The 14,479-nt window shown below is 36.1% G+C and overlaps 1 protein-coding gene across 2 annotated transcripts; it reads left to right on the forward strand.

Moving 5' to 3' along the window:
* Nucleotides 1-723: 723 nt before the first annotated feature.
* LOC114724604 (probable mediator of RNA polymerase II transcription subunit 26b) lies at nt 724-4,464 on the forward strand. Of its 2 annotated transcripts, none has more exons than XM_028910978.1 (9): nt 724-2,029; nt 2,292-2,360; nt 2,465-2,547; nt 2,865-2,917; nt 3,042-3,172; nt 3,282-3,309; nt 3,419-3,729; nt 3,814-3,901; nt 4,021-4,464. In XM_028910978.1, exons 1-9 carry the CDS (start codon nt 1,571-1,573, stop codon nt 4,149-4,151), a joined length of 1,353 nt encoding a protein of 450 aa, XP_028766811.1. In that variant the 5' UTR covers nt 724-1,570; the 3' UTR covers nt 4,152-4,464. The 2 variants fall into 2 exon arrangements, with proteins under 2 accessions (XP_028766811.1, XP_028766810.1); XM_028910977.1 differs by having other exon boundaries at nt 731-2,029; nt 3,811-3,901.
* The last annotated feature ends 10,015 nt before the right edge of the window (nt 4,465-14,479 follow it).

The raw sequence follows: 14,479 nt of genomic DNA on the forward strand, positions 1-14,479 counted from the left end.
TTAATTAATTATTCAATACATATATTAAACTTTATTTGTTATGCATAGACAGAAAGCTGATTTTTCGTACATGTGGATCAATACATGACCAAATATCATAGGCTAATGCACCTGAAACCAAAAGGCACGGGTCACAACTAGAATATAATATTTCCGTGGCACTAATGGCATGAATCAGTAGCACAAAATAAGTGAGTGGAAGCAGAGCAATTATGCTGCCCGCCCTGGCGTAACAGTTCCAAAAGCCGGTGATAAGAGCATGACTTTATTGGCATGCAGGGTTACGTCAACCATTTTGATAACCATGTTCAATAATTATTACGCTTGTTTAATTAATTGTTATGCAACAACATATGTTTATTTCTAGCTGAGCCCGTGAAATTAAAAAGAAAAGCTTTGGTATATACCAAGCATGCAAGCAAAAGCACAAGGTTGGTTTTCGGTTGAGCCATGAAATTTGGACTTTTTTTTTTGACGGGCCATAATAATTCGGATTATTTTTAAAAGTTATCTTATTGGATGAAGCAGAGGGGAAAAATACGATTAATGGTGTAATTTTCATCTTTTTTTAATTTACCCCGATAGTCTCAGAAGATGCAAATTCCAGACCCAGCGCATCACATGAAAGAGCGACCGAATCTATTCGAAGTTGGAACGAGGCGTGCGCGCGCTTCGTAGCAGAGCCCACCTCTCCCCCATATCTCTCTATATCTAATATCTGTATCTCACCACATTCAGTACCTACTTTATTCATATATCACCTCCGCCCTTTTCATCCTCTCAGTTTTTTATTTATTATTATTATTATTATTTCATTTTCAACACAATACGATCCCACTCGCCCTCTCCCTCCCTCTACGTTTCTGGAACAGTACTTTTCCAATTTTTTATCATAACAAATGCGTTTGCCTGTATACGCATTTTCTGTGAGGGCGTGGTTTTGAAGAGCCAGTATTTCTGGATTTGTCAAGCCCCCGGTATTCGTCGTAGAGAGCAGCAAAGATAAACAGAAGTGGAGTAGATAGACATACTATTCCTCCTCGTTTTTGGCCTTCCCCTGAATTATCGCCCCTTTCTTTCCTTTTCTATTTTCGCTCCCCAACAACAAATTAAAATTTATTACCTTTCCTGAAGGTCTTGGCTAACTCACAATCTGATAAAACGCGACGATTCTTGTTTCCGTGTTGGTTTCTGTTCATTCTCATACCTTTTTTTGGATCCTCCCATTCCACGTATACCCCTATTTGTCTGCCCGAGATTGACGATAATCTCGTCCGCATTTTCTTCGAGGATAGAAATTTACAAGTGCTAACTCTCCAATTGTTAATTTTCGGGAATCCCTTGTTTGCGTCGGATCACTGTAAAAAAATTTAGCTCCGAGCTACCATCTGAGTCTGATTTCTGGGCAGCATCAATATCAGCTTCAGCTGCTTCTTTGCTATTGAGATGCCATATCCTTATCGCTTGAGAATCCTCTGTTTTATCTGCCATTGATTGCCCTCTGTAAAATCGATTCTTTTGATCTGGCTTTCTTACAATTGATCGGTATTGTGGGCTTTCTTTCGTGAAAATGAAGTCCCGGTCCTTAGATTACTGGAGGAGTTACTTTCGAACCGCGAACTCCGATATATTTGATATTATAGACCATGCGATCATGGTGGCCGCCTCTGATTGTCCAAAGGAGTTTCGATTGCGAAGAGATAGAATCGCGGAACGGTTGTTTTCTTGTCGGATGACTCGTTGTTTGGGTTGTGAGCGAGTGGAGTTGGCGGTGTCCGGTGTCGACCAGGAGTACGATGGAGGTTGCAAGAGTGGTTTTGATAGAGACGGAGCTGAGGTGGAAGCAGGTGCAAGTAAAGAGAGCAAGGCCCATAGTAGCAGAGATGACCGTGGAGACATGAACATGAATCACGTTAGCAATTTTAGCTACGGAGAAGCTGAAGCATTGACGGATGAGATTGAAGAAGAGTCTCAACTGGTTGGTGAGACTTTGAGAATCAAGGAAATTCTACATAACTGCGAAGAAGAGGTATGGTCTTCTCAGTTCTTTCCTACAAAATGCTCTGGCTGTCAGCTTTTAGATTATTCTTCCCTTGTTCTCTTTTCTTCCTCTTTTTTATTTCATCAGCTTTTAATCGTATGCTTCAGTTCATGCTTCTTGATTTTGCAATTTGATTGGAGATTAGGTTCCTGACTTTGGGCAGCGACAATTTTAAATGCATCTGGTTCTTTGGAAGACTTTTGAATCCTCTGGTCACTCATTCATGTTGTTTTGTTCAATGTTGCAACAGTCTGATTCGGAAATATTCGAGTCGTTGAGGAGGCTACAGCTGATGGAACTGACAGTGGATCTTCTAAAGGTTTGAGTTAAATCATCTCTTGTCATTCAAAGTGTCCGTCATGGCCTTTTCATTTCTATTCTTGTTTTTCTGGGAAAATCTTTTGACGGATTTAACCTTTTCAGGCGACTGAAATTGGAAAGGCTGTCAATCCTTTCCGGAAGCATGGATCAATGGAGATTCGTCAGCTTGCACGGACTCTTATTGAGTATGTTTTAGTTTCTCCCGGATGCTTATTTGCCATGAATATATCTTAAGCTTGTCTTAGGGAGAAAAATGAGCCTGTTTGTTGTCTGTTACATGTTATGTATTATTGGGCACATCTTTCGTTGCCATTGTTCCTTGTTGACTGCTTATTTCTTGTGAAAACCTAACTTTTGATCAGTGTATTAGACGTCAGTCGTGTGATTTTTTCTGAACATGAATGATTTATGAGGTTCTGCATTTGTGGTTTCTGATTTAACTGCTTACTTGCAAAATGGATCGAAAATATTGGCATTTTAAACGGAATTTTTTGAATTGCAGTGGCTGGAAAGAAATGGTGGATGAGTGGGTCAATGCAACCACAACAAATGCAGGTATGATTATGTTTCCCGCCTTCATTTGGTAGCCATAAGGTTAATCCTGCTGTTTCTTCTCCTTTCTAATAATGTACTGTTAATGTTTGTAATTGATTGTGGATTTTCTTATAATTATCTGTAGGTTCTGAAGGTACCCCAGATTCAGTAAATCCATCTGTTGTTGATGAAGAGGAGGAGGAAGGCCTTCCATCACCTCCTATGGATGAAGGGGCTTTCTTTGCAGCTCAAACTGCATCAATGGAGTTATCACAGGTACTGACCTCTTCTTTTGCCGTTTGTCCTATATCTTTTGTGCAGTATTTGATGGTTAGAAACTGACTTCGATATTCATGGCTGGATGTCATTGCTGGATGGTTCAAAGTTCTTTGATGGCATGGATGATGATGGAAGTGAGTTGAATTTGCAACTTTTACTCTTAGCTCGCTTTTGCTCTTCGGTTCTTTATTTGAATTCCCCACTTCTTTGATTCATGATCATGAATGGGGAATGTTGTTTCAGATCCTCGACAGAGTGGGGAATTCATCAAGAACCGGGAAAATGGCAGAAGACCAGCTCTGGACAATCAAAACATAGTAAAGAGGAAACCGCAGGCTTCTGATGGGGCGGAAGCCATGGTCAGAGATAGCAGGAATCAGCAAGCAAAGAAAAACGAGGCTGTTGCGAAGCTAAATAAATCAGCAACTGTTGGTTCTGGTCCTGGCAGACCATTAAAATCTAGCATGCAACGAAGAGAGAATATGGAGCCAAGGATGTTGCAAAAGATGGACAGGAGTGGAGTCCCCAAGAGGCCACTTGCTGGTCCGCAAGATGTAAGGGAGAATCTCTGCCTGAGTGTGTCAAATTTTTTAGATTTTTTAAGTTTTGTCTTACATTCATGTCTTCTCTATCAGAAGTCGAAGTGTGCAGATGATACTTCAGTCCAAATGAAGCTAGAAGCTACCAAGAGGAAACTTCAGGAGAGTTATCAACAAGCCGAAATTGGTTTGTTAGACTCCCTAGAAATCTCGTCTGCAATTTTGTCTAACTTTGCTTTCAAGTTAATTGTGATGTGGGCTTTAAAACTTAAATGACGAGCCTCGTGTTTCATTGTTTACTTGCAGCCAAGAAGCAGCGAACAATCCAGGTTATGGAGTTGCATGATCTCCCCAAGCAAGGAGGGATTGGCCACAGAGCTACACATTTCAAACCTATGAAGCACCAAAACAGGAATTGGGCCCAGGGACGAAGGTAGAGCTTCATTGTGTGCCAAGTCCTTTCGACCCTTCCTTTTAAAGTTGATGGTGGAAGAGCAATAACTGGCTAGGCCATCCTATGGACTGAAGCCGGATCTGCCTGGCCGTTAAAAGGAACACATTCACAATTGTTACTTGGTTCGAGCTGTTTTGATTGAGAGGGAAGTAAACTCTGAAACACTGTTTATTTCCTTAGTTAAAGACCCGTAGTATACATACAAATCAATTTGTTTATCCAATAGGTAACTTTGGCGCTCAACTGACATGGTTTAAAATCATTGTCTATAATATAAATCCCATTTTTTTCCCCGACTCTGATGTAGTAGACTCACGCAATGACTAGAACATTTTAGGGCGGCTTATGCGGGCAGAATTTGATTACATTCCATATGGGTGGATTGAAACAGATCTGGGAATAGGCATCTGAATAGAATATAGAATGTATCTAATACTCTGGGGTAGAGATGCGAAAGGAAGATTGATGCCTTGTTCGTTTTGTGAAATACTCGTATCAATTATCATGGACGGGGGGGAGTGAGTGATGACGAATGCAGTGATGAGATAGAGTTGAATAAATATTTCATGTGGGAGCACGTGTCTGTATTTGTAAATTTGGTGACATGCCTTTTGGGGTCGGCTTGACTCATTTCCTCTCATTCTCTGTTTAATGGGACTCTTTCTTAGGCGTGGCTGAGTCACGAGCTCAGAATTCCACGATACCCAATCCGTTTTGACCAAACCCTCCTTCTCATTAATGCAAGCCGCAAAGTTTGTTCCGCAATTCCTCCCCCTAATTTGACTTTTATATTTATTTGTGAATATTAATATTAATCTAACTGATAAATATGTTTTGGAATTGGAATATCGATTTTCCTCTTGACCGCCAGCTGAAGTCCGCGTGTCTCAACTACTCGGCAAAAAAACATGTGCATGAATAGCTTATGAGCATTATATAAATTAATTTATTTTCATTATAAAATATTGCTTTTGTACATAAAAGAGAACCAGAAATACCTAGAGTCGTTACTCTTCCATCAAGTCGTACTTTGACCGTCATCTCGTGTTTGGGAGTAACTTGTTTTTCCTTCGGCCTTGGGTTTCCTTTTTCATGAGTGATTTGAAATTCAACTTTACATGAAAGATGAAACCGCCTTGTTGAATTCATGAATCGATCCCACGTCCAGAACAATGGAATTGGTCTAACTTCAGACCCGCCACTTGGCTTTATGAATCACGGTTTTATTATGATTCATCTCTACCCAAAACCTTATAGAAAAGAAATGGAATAAAAATAAAGTAAAATTTATTTCAAAAACAAAATAATGTTTGATATTTTTTTATTTTACATGAAAAATCATATGAGCAGTCAAACGCGACCATATTCTGAGGCAATCTTTTTGGCTGTTTTTTCAAGACAAGATTCTGGATATCGTATTCCATGAATATAACCGTGTAATCTGTTAAAGCATTGAGATGCGTAGCGTGGCTGCTGCAATTTTATTCAATGAGTTTTGTGTGGGTGTGAGCCCAGCAGAGTCCCTTTCTGAAAGCGGGAGGGACCACGTCTGCAAGTTGATCCACCAGCACAAATCCTTCCATGTTTGAAAGTAGGGGGGGGGGGGGGGAAGGGAAGTCACTTTCCGCGGCAATTCCCTTCTTGGCGGTGAGGTGTTTACTTGAGCACAAATGAACCATGATATGAGGATAAAGACTCAAAAAGATTAAGTGATCTTATCCTTCCGTCACAAACAGATCATATACTACCTCCGGTCCTTAATATAAGACTCTGTTTGACTTTTATTTTGCTTCTAAATATAAGACCCCAATCTACTTTGTCTCTCACATTTATACATTTTTTTCTAAGGTAGTCATTCTAATAATTGTAGTTCTAACCAATATAGTTGATTAGTAAGGATATTTTAGGAAAGACAATACCTATTTATTACAAATAACTAACTTAACTTCTTTCCTTAATCTCCTCAAATTAGTCAACTGGGTCTTATAATTAGGAACGGAGGTAGTATTACTTTGCCTTTCTTTCAAGTTATTCAATATGCTCCACAAGCATTGACCTAAGCCATAATTAGCAATAATCGCTTGCATGAATACATGGGAGCTACCACTGCGATTCCAAATGGGAAGTAAAAACAGGGCTTTTTGTGGTTAAAGAAAACAGATAAGGAACTTGGAAAGACAAAAAAAGGTTGAGGAAAGTGGGAGAAAATGAGACGGAAAGATGCCACCTAACTAGGCTGTCGTGGTGTTTACCTAATTAAACAGCTCTCAAACCACATGTGTAGATACACGGGAGTGTCTTGTTTTCCTTGCTTTCGTTAGTTGTCGCCTCCTCGTTAACGTCGCACCTCACACGTTTCTCAGTTAAATCCATGCATCTCAAGTATTTGCTTACCTTCATTACCTCGTTCGCAAGAAACCGTTATATCTCATGGCCCCGTTTGTTGTATTCTTTTAAGCCTTAAAACCATTTTTACCCCGACAAGGCGGCAGCCAATTGAAATTGACCAAGAAACTGCTCAATGAAAGAAAGAGGAACAACAATTAAAACCTCATCGAAAAAGTTAATACAAATTAGGATTTTTAAAAAATATTTTCAGTGTTCAAATATAAACAAATTACTCATGCTTTGATGGTTAATGCGGTCCTGACTTAGTATTGACCTTTTTATGAGATTCTTAGCTGCTATTTTCCCTACAAAGGACAAGTTATGGGCAGACAGCTACTTAGTAATAATTTAATAAAACTTCTGTGCGCTACGCATTTTAAAAAATAAGTCATGTTGCTTGTAATTTATGTAGTACGAGCACGACTTGCTGAAGTTTTTTGTATTATACATATTACACAGATTCTCCTCAAGTGAAGGAAAAACGTTGTCTTTATAGTCTATCGTCTTAAATTTGCAAGACTAACGAAGATTATACATTTCATGCACTATATACTACCGCCGGTTCTTAATATAAGATTTTATTTGACTTTTATTTTGATCCTAAATATAAAATCATAATCCACTTTGTCTCTCATATTTATGTATTTTTTTTCAAGATAGTCATTCTAATAACGGTAGTTTTAGCCAATACACTTGATTAGTAAGGATATTTTAAGAAAGATAACACATATTTATTACAAATAATTAATTTAATTTTTTTAATTTATTTAAATTAGTCAACTAGCTTTTATATTTAGAACCAGAGGTAATTTTTATTTAATGTTAAATAAAATCAGTTTATTGCTGGGCAGCTCCATCGAGAGGAGATATCATGCTGTCAATGAACGATGAAATGAAGTATTAGGTGATGATTTTGGATACAGGACTATAATTTTTTAAGGTAGTAAATAATGAAGGTGCTTTTATTAATTAGTTAAAATTTTATAGTCCAATTATTAAATTATTTTAAAATATAAAAATACTTAGTCTAAATAAATGCATAATAATTCAGTATTACAAGAGTAAATATTTCAATTCTTACTCTGTTATATTTGGAATCTAATAATAAAGACACGCAATATCTTTTAAATATCCGGCCGTGAGGTGGCTGGCCCAAATTTTAAGAAACGTTTTTGTATGTTATCCGATCTTATCACGAGATACACTGGGAGAAAAATATCTTCTCGTTTTTTTTTGGGGGGGGGGGGGGGTTAACTAATGCGGAGCAGCGGAGGCAATCAAATCCTGAACATGTTGACTGGGGGTAAAGCAGGCGGGCCCCATCCCTCACGCTAAGACGAGTTTGAGACAAGACGCCCTTATACGTCGCTTACATCGCGACGTTCGCTTTTTTCTGCATCACACATACCGGATTTTGTGGGCATATTTGGTTTCTATTTTAAAAAAAAAAATTAAAATTTTTTTTACCTGAACAATTTAAAATTTTATCAATGGTTGAATTTGAGGGAAAGAGTTAATTCCTTATAATATAGTGAATTAATGTTTAAATTTTATTAAAAAAGATACCCACATTTAGTATATGATAATGCTTTAAATATAATTGTCTTTAATGAGAAATAACTGTGCTTGGAAATTTTTTCTTTTTTTGAAGATATTTCCAAAGTCAAAAGTTATTTGAGTAATTTTTTACTTGACAAAATTCATATAAGTGCTTCTAAAGTTCCATTAGTCAAAAAAGATTAATTTGAATTGCGTTTGAAATTTTATTTTTGATTTGATTTTTGAACGAATTTCAATTACTTTTTAATTGTTATCCGAATTGATTGCCTCGAGTCATGCTTGATCTATGGTTGTTTACTTTTATTGTCATTATTATATGATTTTAATCTTCGAATTATTTGTTAAAGGTAGGCTTCATTATAAACGTTAGAGAATTTAATATTTATTTGACAGTTAGACAGAATGCACAGAATTTTTGGTGGCTGGAATAAAGAAGATAATAAATGGTCATATTTTTAGATTTGGATGTTTATTGTTTTGGATTTACCAATAGATTCAGAGAGATCGGCCTTTTGCAAGATATCAAATCTGAGTGATAAAGTCAGATCAAAAAATCTGAGCGATAAAGTAGAACGTAAGTGCCCTTTTTCCTGTTGTACTCCATTCCCAGTCAACTTTGATGCTTGCTCGGATTGCAGTTAAAGCGAGAGGTGTTTGGTAAGCCTATTAAAACATTTTAAACCAGTACTTTATATAAATTGAGATACATTTTTTTCTCACGTAATTATATCGCATGCCATAAAACTGAATCCAAAAACCCACTTGCGTACGCCACAGCCAATGCGCTGCAAATAACAGCTTTATAACTATAAATTGTTAATTATGGTTTCTAGACCCCCATCGGTCAGTCTATATAAATTCTACAAGCTAAGACTGCATACGGGCAGGGCTAGATAGGACAGGATTTTTACTGATGCCCAATCCAAAAAATAAACGGGCTGAAAAATACAACCTATTATCTAATCCTATCCATAAAAAGTCCTAGTAAGTTCGGGCTAAACAAATGCGGGCTGGGAAGAGTGGGTTTTCATGTCCAAGGAATCAATATACTATATTAATTAACTAGTTATTTATGTTCTTCTAAATAATCTGATGTAACTTTATATTAAAATGACAACTTAACCTTAATTTAGTTATTACTCATTAATATACTATAAAACTACATTTTATAATAGCTAGGAGGAGTGAACTATGACAAACAAAAATGTTGTTACTATATTTTATTAAATTTAATTGCTGTTCTAATTTCTAAAATTTCTTAACCAAATTATGAATATTTTTTTTCATAACTCCCAAATACTCATAAGATGACGGACCAATTATACAAATCGCCAATGGTCATAATGTTTGCATTAAAAAAGAGAATAGCTATACAAATCGCAGTAAATAATAACACGTTTAACTTTCAAAATTATTTGAAAATAAATAAATATAATGAACACTGAATATTGATTGATAACGATATATTCGATTTAAGAGATAAATATGAGGCGATGGAATATATAAATAGAATTATATATATTTGTGCGGACATGGCCAAATGGGTAGGGCAGCATACTGTGCTTGATACCCAGCCCAGCCCGACAACTTGTCTGGCCCAAACATGCCCAATATTTATTTTAGGCCATTTTTTTAAGGACGGGTTGGGGTTTTTTTTGTGAGCTTGGGCTAGTATAACGGACAATCAGGCTCCGTGAACATCCCATGAGCCATGTAAAGGAACTAAAACACATAGGAATACACAACCTAGCTGCACTGAGTTGAAATAGGTAGCGCCACACACATATTCAGCCAATTGAATAAAACCATCATGCGGCATGCTCAAATAAATTAGTTGGAGGATTGAATTTGATCATATACTTTTTTTTTTAACTTTATTCCTTATATTTATAGTTTTGATGCAATTGACTAAAGATGATGTTTCATAAAAAATTAATACATATTTTTTTATAAATAATTAATTTAATTAATATTTTTTTAATATTTATAAATTAGTTTTCTAACAATTATATTAATAATTGGAGAGATGATAATAGCTGAAAATATATTTTTCCAGTTCTATCATGCAAGCAGCCCAAATGGGTGGCCGAAGAAAAGCTGCGACAATTGAAAGGGTCGGAATTAAAATTAAAAATTTATTCACCGAAAAAAAAGCATTCAATATTTAAATGGAAATTTTATTTATCATGCACATATTAGTCTCTTCTTGGTTTTTTTTTTGGTACAAACAGTCTCTGCTTTTTATGTGACATTGGGTTGCATCAGTTTGTATTGAAGGCCCGCTACAAAACTTGAAACGCCCTCCAGCCCACGCGGGACAAGAGATATTGGGCCATAATTGGGCCCAATTTCAAGTTTCTAAGATCAGGCGGAACATAACAAGGCCCAATAGCACAATAAACCTCAGAGGTTAGTCCATTCCACAAGAAGGCAGCGTTGACCCCCCCCGGGGTTCCATTAAGATTAGGTGAAGCATCATTTTGCTGGTTAAAAAAAAAAGGGTGAGTATCATTTTCATCTTGAAAAATTTTAAAAATGCGAAGCAGAAAAGAAAAGGACAGAAATCTCAGATCTGGTCCGTAGCTAATATTAATATATATTTGCGAGGACGCCGGCAGCGGCCGAACAATTGTTCCCCCGGCAAGAGAGATCAATGATGCTCATATTAGATATCCCATCATCATCATTTATAAAGATCCCAATTTCGATTAATTAATAATGTCCCAAAGGCAGCCTTCCCTAACTAGCAGCAATTTTTTTACAATCAGCATGATGCCGTCTCTGACCGTGGCCGTGGAATATGCGATCAACCAAGGCAGAAGCAGACGGAGGGGAATGTGAAGGGTTGGTATTGGTTTGGTCATGGTGAAAGAATAATTTTGGACCCTACCCATGTGCCCGTGATGAAGGCTCCTAGCTATTCTACGACCCCATCGCCTTTTCCATAATTATATTATATTAAAAAGTGGTGCCCCCAGTCTCTTATAATATAATAAAATGGGCACACTTGATAAAGATGTACAGGACCCCAAAAGTTAAAGAAAGACGCGAGAGAGAGAGAGAGAGGAGAGATAAAGACCAGAGCTTGGCAAAGCAACACTGGAAAGATGGAGGTGCGTCTCAGAGTCAACATTAAACCCTACTTCCTAGTTCCCTGCCCACGTTCTGAGTGTATTTATTATATTATCTTCGGTCTTAATTATAAAATCCTGTAAACTATATATAATATATGAGATTTTATAATTAGAATCAGAAGTAGTATATAATTACATACATAATTATATGCGGCAGAGGTGAGTGAAAGCAACGAGGCATGCGTTAATTAGAATATTCATGAACTTGTGAGATGAATCCTGCTTATAATTGTGTCCTATCTCTCTCGGTTTGCTTGGTCTAAGGAGTGAGATAGTACTACTCTACTATTAGAGGCCAAAGTCCGAAGCTAATAAGTAGATGCGAGATAGAGCCGCTTGTTGTTGGTTGGAAGCAATGTGGTTGTGCTCATCATTAGGAAAACTGGGTCGGTTTAAGTGATGACTCGCCAAATTCTCCACCCGCCCGCCACTCATTGCAGCACCAGCTCGGTTTAAGTGATGACTCGCCAAATTCTCCACCCGCCCGCCACTCATTGCAGCACCAGCTTAGAAAGAGACATCGTTCCACGGAAATTAAAAATAGAGCGATGATGAGGTGTCAATAATCTCCCACCACTGATACAATATAATGACAAAATCAATAATTTAATTTCACGTCTTATCATCGGATGAAAAACCAAAGTTACGAGACGTGTAAATTAAAATATTCTCCAAAACTTATTTATCAAAACATGGCTGCATAATAGAGAAATGCGGTTATATCCCAAATGATGTAATTAATCAAAAGGTGACTATAAAGTGCAGTTCACATATCCTAAAAATGTGATATGATTTACAGCGTTTATTGGGTGAGAAATGGGGCCTTCCTTAAGACCTTAACAAAGCACTTTCATGAAACAGGGAAGCAAAGGCGTGAACGTTGGCCTCGTGATGCCAAAAGCCAGGGCGATCCGTATCAAAGAAGGTCCCCAAAGTCCAAAGCGTCAGTCCAAAATGGCCGTTACCATAAATCCCACTTTTTGATTAATTCTATTCCCCTTTTTCAATCAATCTCACGCGCTCCTTTCTTCCTTCGCGTGGACGGTTACGATCTGCGCCATTAACATCCACGGCCAGGCCATTACTCGCTTGCCCTGCCCCGATTCTTAAATCCTAATCCTTCCCAACTCCCCTCACTAATCATTCTTGTCCCTCGCCTAAGCAAAGCTCTTTTGCTTTCCAAATCTCTTCACTTTTGCATTATTTTCTAACCCCCCAGAAAAGAAAGGCAGAACCTCCATCTTTCCTATCCTGACTGCAAAATTCTGCCAACACAAAAGCATCAACCACACAGCAATAAATTTCTTAAACTTCACTCTTCTTCATTCTTTCTAGAGTTTATTGTACATATAGAAAAGTTCTTTCTTTTTTTGTCGTGACTTCTGTTTTTAAATTATACTCACGTACGTTTTCTTCGACTTGAAATGCTTTTCAAATAACTATTTTTTTTTTATATTTAAATCATCTTGAAGTGTTTTTTATTAGAACTTAATATTTTTTAAAAAGCAATTTTGTTTTTATATCCTAAATTTTAAAATATTTTTAGTGATAATTACTTCAATGTTAAAATTGCGCTAAAAAGGACACGACTTGTCCGTATCCGGAGCTACGATATTGTTTAAATATTGTCGCAGAGGATAATCGCAGGCAGGCAAAATAAATGGCGTGATAATTAATTAATCTCCGCAAATAGTACGCCTAGTTGATTCCTTTGAGGAACTATGATCCCTCTCCCACGTGACTGCAAAAATGAGCCATTTATCCCACCGCTCATTGAAATCCCACCGCTGTCTCCGCCCTCCCTGTTAGGCGCTATGCTCTCACAGCGCAACTATTATCCCCATCCTTATGATCTGAGAGTGTTTGGATGAGTTTATAGATATTTCTTAAAAATATTTTTTCACAAATCGAAATAAATTTCTCTACATATTTATTTCGTAAATCGTTAAAATTATAGTTTTATTTCATTCAAACACTCCTTAACTGCTCACGTCAACAGGGGAAACAGGTAAACTAGTAATTAAGGAGCGAAGGAAAAATCACATATAAGAAATAAAAAAAATATCGCACATATAATAATACACGTGTGGAAAAAAAATATCAAGTCGTGAAAGGCAAAATCGAAAGGAACACTTTTTCTTTTCTAGAATATTATTATCAATATAAGAATTATAAAGTTAGTTAATCTTATCAATGATTGGGATAGTAAGGAGTCGTGTAGTTTGGAGGCGAAAAAGTGATCACTCAATTCTTGTTACAAGTATCTCCTACTCATGCATGCTTTATTTAAAAAAAGTTGTTTTTTTTTTACCTTTATCTGTAATGAATCATATAAATTTATGATTAATTAATTTAAATTTTACAATTGATAATTTCAATGAGACAAACTTTAAATTCTATTAAAAACAGACATCGGGGCAGAATCAATTCAATCCGGGGAATACTTATTGGACAGAGCCACGACTTCTGTTTATATTTTTTTAAAAAAAGACCACGGAACCCAAAAATTAGCCAAGCAACGACATATAATGTCGCGAAAAATGAAGTTTTGTCGTGTCCATCCATCAAGCTACGGTTGATGGCTAACCAATTATTGGCCAAAAAAAAAAAGGCTAACTTAATTCATATTCGAAATCATTTCAACCCCAATGATAACACCACTGGCTCCAGCCTGCACGAGGAAATACAAGCTAGCTTATATTCTTATTTATGGTTTTGATTACCCTAATTAATTAATTTTAAAAAAATTAAGAAAGTTTTTAAATTATTTATTAATTATAACATATTTATATAGTATCTTTAAAATATTATTTATATCATTATATTATATATTAACTTCTAAGTATGGCAATTCGGATAAAATAATAAATATAAATATTTTAAAATAATTTAATAACTTTATTAAAATTTCCAGGTTAGTCGATTGAGTCTTGTATTGAGCACCAAAAGTAGTAGTCTACATATGTCAAGTAATGTATGAATTTGAGTCACGGTTGTTGAATATTACCTCCGTCTTTAATATAAAACTTAGTTAACTAATTTTAAGTTGTTTTTTATAATAAACAAGTGTTGTTTTTATTAGAATACTTTTACTAATCATATATATCAGCTAGAACTATTATTTGATATAACATTTAATATGTACAGATACTATAATGATTACTTTTTAAAAAAATGATAAGTATAAAAATAAAATAGATTGAAACCTTATATTTATAATCAAATTGAA

This window comes from Neltuma alba, unplaced genomic scaffold, assembly GCF_004799145.2.
Source record: "Neltuma alba isolate B1F8T4 unplaced genomic scaffold, ASM479914v2 tig00012192_pilon, whole genome shotgun sequence".
In the NCBI taxonomy this organism is placed as follows: Eukaryota; Viridiplantae; Streptophyta; class Magnoliopsida; order Fabales; family Fabaceae; genus Neltuma; species Neltuma alba.

Bases quoted from the DNA above. Each gene is read 5' to 3' on its own strand.
- LOC114724604 (XM_028910977.1), top strand. From the start codon at position 1,571: ATGAAGTCCCGGTCCTTAGATTACTGGAGGAGTTACTTTCGAACCGCG. The intron at 2,918-3,041 runs GTATGATTATGT...AATTATCTGTAG, and splicing joins TGCAACCACAACAAATGCAG to GTTCTGAAGGTACCCCAGAT. The intron at 3,902-4,020 runs GTTTGTTAGACT...GTTTACTTGCAG, and splicing joins TTATCAACAAGCCGAAATTG to CCAAGAAGCAGCGAACAATC.